Below are 7,386 nucleotides of genomic sequence, written 5' to 3' on the forward strand. Positions count from 1 at the left end.
CGGCGATATATTGAATCTTAAAGAAAGAATTGGCTTTCCCTAATTGTTCTCCACGGTAAATCGTAGTGAGATAGACTCAAACTGGTATTTTAGAAAATTTAATAATCGATTATATAAACTATTGGTGTGGATAATGTGAGTAAGTATATAAATACATATACTACACCTCCAAAATGATGAATAGTAACCAAAGCATAAAATAAGAAAATCGAAATTAAAATTGATTCCATATAGCATATCACATCTCATTATTAATAGCAAATATTCCATTTTCATTTCAAATCGGAAAATTTAAACGTCAGCGGGATGGCGGGAGTACTAATTAAGTGATAACTGAACGGTTTTTCTACCGAGTGTTTGTACTCGATATTGAAATTGCGCACTAAGTTTGCCAGCGTTAATTCCATTTCTATTTCAACAATACGCCTGCCGACGCAACTGCGCGGTCCAAAACCGAAAGGCAAATTGATAAATTTATTCACATTTTCAGCAACTAGACGCTGTCCATCGGTTAGCGTGGTATCCGACTTTCGCAGCCAACGTTCCGGTATGAACTCACGGGGCCGTGGATAGAATAGCTCTTCATTGGCTAGCATATTTGTGCTAAGCAAAGCACCGGTGCCCTTAGGCACCTGATAACCACTTAGCACAAGATCGGCACCGATTTCGCGCACATTACCGAAGGAGAGGGGGTAGAAACGCAGCGCTTCCTTGATGCAGGCACGTAAGTACGGCAATTGCTTCATATTTTCAATGGTGAAATGGTCACTGCGGTGTGGCAGCACGGCAAGTAGCTCTTCACGTAACTTCTGTTGCTTTGCGGGGTTCTTGGCGATGCATAGCAGTATGGCAGTGATCGCACTGGATGTCTACATAAAATAGTGAAATCAATTTATTGCATTTGCGTTCCAAATTGTTTATGTATTTATGATGCTTACCCCATCTACACCAGCCATCAGCATATCCATTGCCATTACTATGGCTGTCTTTCGATTGATTTTCAAAAGTTTTTCCAAAACACTGCGTTCTTCACCATCCCTTGAGGGGTTTTCTTCCAGACGCGCCAAGGCTTCATTTACATAGTGACTGGTTATATCGAACATTAGATCCATTGATTTAGCGAAACGCCGGTACGACGGTGTGGTAATGTATTTATAAAATGATGGCTTAATGCCCAAGTCATAAATGGACTTTAGAAATGCGCTCATATGCTCACAAAGTACTTTGACTTCTTCCAAGTCAGGATTCCTACGTATCAAACCGAAGTCATGGTCTAAAGCAACTACTCCAACAGAATCAAAAGCGAGATGATTAATGTCATCAAAGAAATTGTTGGGTACTTCCAGTGTGTGTGGATCGCGTATTTCACGTATTCTGTGTTTTTGAGAAAGTGAAATTATTCAATTAAAAATGTATAATAAAAAAACAATAATAATTCAAAATTACTTTAATTTTTAATTTTAAAGTTTTATTTTAAATAAAGCGTGTTCTTTTAGACATGTGGTTTCAAGAATATATAAAACGTACATGAATTATTGTAATGGCTACCCTTTATTATAAAAAATGGTTTGCCACTGTGTTTTAAAAATGATTTTTGGAAAATGACCGTCGTGGCTGGCTCGAGTAAATTCTACTCCAATATTCTTTTTCAAGGCGACAATCGTCTCGGACTTATCACCGTAGACAAGCGACTTCATTTAAGCTCACCAAAAAAAGTATTGTCTCATTGAAACCCACGCGTCTAAAAAAACCCTTTATTTCTCAAGAACTTTAAATGCTTACCTTTCTACAAACTCTAAGCTTACTTTTTGTAGAGGCTCCAAATAGAGTTTAGCATTTTTGGGCTGCATTAAAACAGGATTTACGTCATGTCGGAACTTTGCCCATTTTTCACCGCTATTTTGAATAGAAAAAAGTAGAGTTATTTACATACACATACATATGTTAAACACAATCTAATCTATGTTGTATACAAATATGTGCTTAAGTATCTGTAAAGAGTAAAAAAATATGCCCATCCTCCAGAGCACAGAGAGTCCTAACGAGTTTTTCAATAGAAACGCTAGAAAAGTAGACCAATAAGGACAGCAAACGACGCCATACTTTTCCCCGCTCTTTAGACATTTTTCTTCTGAAAAGTTTGTCATTTCATCACGAAAAGATATGCCATCTAACAACGAGTCGAAATTATTAAAATTTACTCCCGATTTCGGAGTCAGTGGCCTCAACTTAAAGAGCGCTACGTTCAATTCATGGTCGTCATAATCGTCCTGTCATACAAAAAATTGAGCGTCTAGTAGAAAAATGTGCATTCTCAGGTACATTAAAAAATGTTCCAGTGCCAGGAAGACAAAGAAGTGCCCGTAGTGTCAAGAATAGTGTTGCCGCTAGCGCATCAATTGACGAAGACCCAAATCAGTCTCTCACTCGTCGTTCTCAGGCGTTGGGCATCTCTGTGACGTCGTTGTGGCGAAAAGATCTTGGCCTACATTCTTCCAAGTACAAATTTACGCAAGAACTGAAGACGCTTGATCACCAGAATCGTCGTATGTTCGTGAAAATGATCCGGATTTTTATCGAAAAATCATCTTCAGCGATTAGGTTTATTTCGGGCTGAATGGCTTATCAATAATGAGTCCATGAGTCTCCATTGCATCTCGAAAAAATTATGGTTTGTCGCGGTTTATGGCCCCGCGGCGTCATTGGACCGTACGTCTACAGTGATGATCAAGACCAGCACGTTATTGTGAATAGAAATCGCTACCGCTCAACGATAACCGAATATTTTTGGCCCGAATTGGATGTTCTGCACGGGGACAATATGTGGTTCCAACAGAACGGCGCCACAAGCCACACAGCGAATGTTACAATAGATTTATTGCAAACCAAATTTGTTGAACGTGTTATCTCACGAAATTGCCCAGTCAATTGGCCGCCTCGGTCGTGCGATTTGACGCCGTTAGACTATTTCTTGTTGGGCTACGTCAAGTCTATGGTTTATGCCAACAATCCAGGGATGAATGTTGAACTTCGTACGAATATAGAACGTGAAATTGCAGCAGTACCGGCCGATTTATGCTTGAAAATCGTCGAAAATTGGGTTCAGCGTCTGAGCTTCTGCAAGCCCGTGGTGGGCAAATAAATCAAGTTCCATACATTGATGACTTTTGTAGCGCTTTGAAAACCGCGTTATTTATTGATCGGTCCAAAAAGGTAAAGTTTTTCGGCCACGGTCGAAACTGTGGATGAGAAAGGCATTGTACATACAACTCTTTTTTCAAAGCTTTCACAAATAAGTTTAAGTATCCACATTTGGTTATACAGAGGTACACATTGCCTAGCTGCAGTATTGAACAGCATATAAATTTAATGTGAAATAAGAATAATATGTGAATTAGTACGCAATGTCGATGTCGCATTCCGAAAATACACAATACTTTTTATAAGTACTCATGGTTCAATGAAGCTAGCCTACGCTGGTTATTTTTGGATATCAATATCGTTTGACAATAATCAGAACTGTCTCAAAGAGTTGCTAAATTAAAGGTAAAAGTACTAAGATAAAGTCAGTCATTCCCGTTCAAATGTACTCAGTGGTTATCTAATATACATAAATACTCAGTAGAAAATCACGTTTCTGATTTCTGGAACAGAGGTACCATATTTTAATCAGTCAACGTAAAATATAAGGTGGTTCTACAGGTATTGTATGACTCTTAGAGTTAGTTTCACAGCTGTCTCTATTGGCAATGCTATATCTCCAAATATATACTGTAAGTCTTAGCAATGAAATATCTAGCCAAACATCCGAAATATAAAAGTTTCATATTAAAAATAGTTAGAACACAATCTTACTTATCATTCAGCCCCATAGTTTCTTTGAAGAAACCGTCCTTTCGGTTCTCCCGATAGTATCTCAATGCGTCAGTACCAGGACGGCTTGGCCAAATACCTTCTGTACGATATACCTTTTCAAAATCGTCCACATTGAAGAGTACAACAGAGTCAGGCTGTCCAATCACACCAGGCAAACGATAAATGTCGCCAAGTCGTTCACGACATTTAAAAACAAAATCATTTAACGAAAGATTGGCAAATTCACCTGTAAAGTAGAGAAAAATAGGAAGAGTTCACAAAAAAAAACAATTTCTATAATGCGAAGTAAAGTTATATACTCCAACTGACCTCCTTTCAAGAAGCCACGTAGCATTTGATATCTAGTCAGTCTCGGCATAGATTTATAAGGTAAGGCCTGATGCCATTCCACGTCCGCTGATTTGTTGTCAAGATTTTCAACCTGAGGCAATAAAAATGCCCATTGTAACAATCATTTTTATTAAAATAAAAGTTTTCACTTAATTAAAAGTAGATAAATAGAATAATTCTGAAGGAAATATAATAAAATATAAACTATGAGCCACCCTAATGCACTTATTTACCCACCTTGACATTGCTGACAGTGGATTGAAATGCGACTTGGCATTTTTGTAACTGTTGTTGCTTTTCATTGTGTATAAATAATCGCGTAATAGTTGTGCCGGCACAACGAACATTCAAAATTGTTGACATTCTCAAAACGATTTTCACGAAAACTCAGATTTGCATAAAAACTCGGTTAAAATGTAAATATTTCGCACTTTCAGAATAAAGTTGGAAGCTTTGCGCTAGACTCACGCCATAAAACTGAAAAGTGAAATAAAGTAGCTGTCACTGGTGTATGCAATTAATAATGAAAACAATGATGACAGTGCCTTAGAACTGAGGAGGGGTACGTAAGAATGATTAGATTACAAGTATTTGAAAATAATTATGATAGTTGATTGTTTTCGTTGTTAAATATTAAATATATAGTTCTTATGTAAAAATTTTATTTGTGAGCAGGAGCACATTAAAATAAAATTCTAAACAATCTGAAGTTTAAATCTCACTTTTTGGTTGGAAATATAATTTAAATGGAAGTAATTCAGTTATTTAAGTAACTTTCCAAGCAAAGTGGATGGTCATGGATCGTAAAAACTCGATTTATAGTATTATATTAACCACCTAGAATTGAAAGCACTGGCTTTTTCTATTTTAGTATGTATGTTAGTAGCTTCCAAAATATTAAATTTGGATCTGCTTAGTTAGAACCCTTTTAAAATTTATTTGCTCGCCTGCACTGATAAGATAATTATAGTGTATTCATTTATGAGTATGTACTTAGGTGCTTATGTACTTAAGTCAATAAACTTAGCTATAACGGGTGTAACATTCTGAAGTGTCGCGCGGCTCGGACCAAATATTTCGTAGTGACGTAAAGTAGTTGTAAAATATATTAAATTATATTGATAATACAATAATATTTCTAATATAATATATAATAGGGGTTTAGCATGCTTCGAATTAGCTCGTTATATTTGCGTGCTGCTCTCTTTTGTGAACAAAATTTCATGTAAAGAGAGAGTATGCCGATACCTCAGTAAAATGTTATAACTGTTATCCCTTATTTTAGACGAGCTTTATTATTGTTTATGACTCAAGTGGCAAATTACAACCGAAAACAAGTATATAAAATAATTTATTTAATTTTCCAAACTGATGACATCAAAATAATAAAGGGTGGATTATAGCAAAGTGAGGCTCAAAACTAAGATGTTAACAAAATGTTTTTTTTTTTTTCTATCCCGAAAGGGAATCTATCCAAAAATAAAGTAAAACACAGCTACTCAATCGTCAGACTACAAGGGTTGCAACGCAAGTGCTGTTTCTTTGACCAACTAGTATAGTTTATTCGTTTCACCACTCTCCAGCGCTTGGTGTATGGACGCCCGCTACGTCGTACTGAGAGAACAAGACGCTCTAATTGAGGTTACGTTCAAGCGACTTAAAAATATTTCACTGCACCTATCTAGGAACCCTTTAGCTGCAAATACTTACAAACATGTAGGTCACATTATTACTTACAAAGCTAGCTTATCTGTAAACAAAACTGCTCAAGTTCAATCATAAATATTGAATACAATTTCATCACGTTGTTTAAACAAACTGGCCGAGCAGAGTTTTTAAAACGTACAAATTTTACTAAAAACTTGTATGACTTACAATTATTAAATTTTTACCTTTGGGGCGATCAGAGAGTGAGTAAAGCAATCTTCTTTGTAAATACATACATGTGAATATATGTATGTATATTCTTTTAATGAAAGGCGAACGAATAATAATGATGCATCGTGACATTGCACAATTTATAATCTAATTTTAAATTCATTATAATTGTTATTGTTTCTGTTTATTGATAGAACAGCGGGCGCTAGATCGTAAAAGTGACATTTTCATGTTTCCTGGTAAGCATTATTGATGATGTCGTTGTAACGACGAGTGCGCGCATATACTTGTATTAGAGCGGGTCGATTTACATGGAGCCAAACTATATTTCCGCTAGTCAAAATGATCCGTAGAATATTTCTCGTTTATTCGATTTTATAGTAAAAATCTATCCTCTCATGTATATATGTATATACCTGCGTTAATGTTCTCGTAAATTATTTAAAATTCTAGTTAACTAGCAAAATAACGAGCAGAAAGTATTTAATCGTTTTAGAAGTAATTACACCTACTTTTATGAACAGTACGCAACAATTAAACGATGATTTCTAGAATTTACTGAGATGGTTGGAATACTTTCGTTTAAGTGGAGTAGAGCCGAGTTTATCGATGGTGTAAAGTCCCAAAACTATTCCCGAAGCCTAGAAAATTATTCCAACTCCAACAACTCGGCTTAAGTTCATTAACGAACTAACACTAACAATATTAATATAAGTATAAGAACAGTGCATTTAATAAAGTTTTCGTTTCCAACAGTGTCGCAAAAAGTCGCAGACATTTGATGGAATATTTCCACACGAAACCACCTTCAGGTTGCAAATTAACTTTTTTGCTGACGTTAAATGTTTTCTTGATATTTTAACTTTCATCAAAGCCCAACCATTCGTCTGGTAATTGTGATGACCAATCTAATGTAGCAATTTGGTTTTCTTGTTTCCACTGAATACAGAGTCTTGCCCTCTGTTTCGAACCGTTGTCTTATTGCAGTATCCAATCAGATATATTTTAGCTGACTATAGTAAACTCTTTTTATACTCTCGCAACAATGTTGCTAAGGAGAATATTATAGTTTTGTTCACATAACGGTTGTTTGTAAGTCCTAAAACTAAAAGAGTCAGATATAGGGTTATATATACCAAAGTGATCAGGGTGACGAGTAGAGTTGAAATCCGGATGTCTGTCTGTCCCTCCGTCTGTCCGTCCGTGCAAGCTGTAACTTGAGCTAAAATTGAGATATCATGATGAAACTTGGTACACGTATTCCTTGGCTCCATAAGAAGGTTAAGTTCGAAGATGGGCAAA

General features: G+C 36.0%; 1 protein-coding gene across 1 annotated transcript; it reads right to left on the reverse strand.

Moving 5' to 3' along the window:
* Window positions 1–272: 272 nt before the first annotated feature.
* On the reverse strand, window positions 273–4,682 carry LOC120771929 (probable cytochrome P450 12c1, mitochondrial). Its single transcript, XM_040100226.1, has 6 exons — window positions 4,444–4,682; window positions 4,186–4,297; window positions 3,856–4,102; window positions 1,783–1,896; window positions 939–1,374; window positions 273–869 (listed from the first exon to the last, which is right to left on the reverse strand). The coding sequence occupies exons 1-6, from the start codon at window positions 4,567–4,569 to the stop codon at window positions 273–275; spliced, it is 1,632 nt and encodes a 543-aa protein (XP_039956160.1). The 5' UTR covers window positions 4,570–4,682.
* Between the last annotated feature and the right edge of the window lie 2,704 nt (window positions 4,683–7,386).

The sequence above is a fragment of the Bactrocera tryoni genome, chromosome 3 (assembly GCF_016617805.1).
Source record: "Bactrocera tryoni isolate S06 chromosome 3, CSIRO_BtryS06_freeze2, whole genome shotgun sequence".
Classification (NCBI taxonomy): Eukaryota; Metazoa; Arthropoda; class Insecta; order Diptera; family Tephritidae; genus Bactrocera; species Bactrocera tryoni.